This window comes from Oryzias melastigma, linkage group LG20, assembly GCF_002922805.2.
Source record: "Oryzias melastigma strain HK-1 linkage group LG20, ASM292280v2, whole genome shotgun sequence".
NCBI lineage: Eukaryota > Metazoa > Chordata > Actinopteri > Beloniformes > Adrianichthyidae > Oryzias > Oryzias melastigma.
Genome location: NC_050531.1, coordinates 296,725 through 297,389, shown reverse-complemented (window position 1 = coordinate 297,389; position 665 = coordinate 296,725). Strand labels below are relative to the sequence as shown.

The window sequence follows — 665 nt, the reverse complement described above, 5'->3', positions numbered from 1 at the left end:
TTAAAGGTTTGGAAGTGAGGTTTTATTATCTCTCTGGTCTTAAACTACAAAGAATGTGACCGAACAGAGTAAACACTTTTGGTTCATCCAGCTCCGAATTGGCGTTCTCACAGCGGAAGGCGACAGACGCCGTCAGAGCCTTTTAGGAAAGTTCAAGCAAACTTTATGTTAGGTATTTATGCATGGATTTGTGTGAGTCGCCACATGGAGGCATCAGGAGCAGGTTTTTCCAGGTGAGTGTTAGTGCAGCTCATCTTCAACACTGATTGAGTCTTTGTTTTTGTTTGTTTACAGAAACATCTTCATTTAAAACATCTTCATATTTCCGTTTGTCATCTTTTCACATTGTACCTGCGGCGCTACAACATACATGTTTCAGCCGTTTCAGTCAGAATCCAGTTCTCTCCTACTTCACGGCTCCTACTGTCCGTGTAGAAACCAGCTCTTCCAGAAGTCCTCAGTCCCACCACGGTCCTTCATTGGTCCTCAGAGCTTCATCTTCATCCTCGGTTCATCTACGACGACCTTCAGTCTGCAGGAAACCAGCAGAAGCAGGAATGCTCAGGCTTCACTCTGCAGGTCCAGGTTGGTGGCGTGAATCTCGTTGAGAAGGACATCGATGTTGGAGCCGCTGGAGATCCCGCTGTCTGTGGGCGCCGACCCTG

At 47.1% G+C, this 665-nt stretch overlaps 1 protein-coding gene across 1 annotated transcript in view; it reads right to left on the bottom strand.

Moving 5' to 3' along the window:
• Positions 1 to 561: 561 nt before the first annotated feature.
• adgrg2a (adhesion G protein-coupled receptor G2a) overlaps positions 562 to 665 on the bottom strand; it is a gene marked incomplete in the record, with an annotated part of 26,756 nt that continues 26,652 nt past the window's right edge. Inside the window, 1 exon segment of the mRNA XM_036217521.1 lies at positions 562 to 662. Coding sequence (XP_036073414.1) covers positions 562 to 662 — 101 coding nt within the window.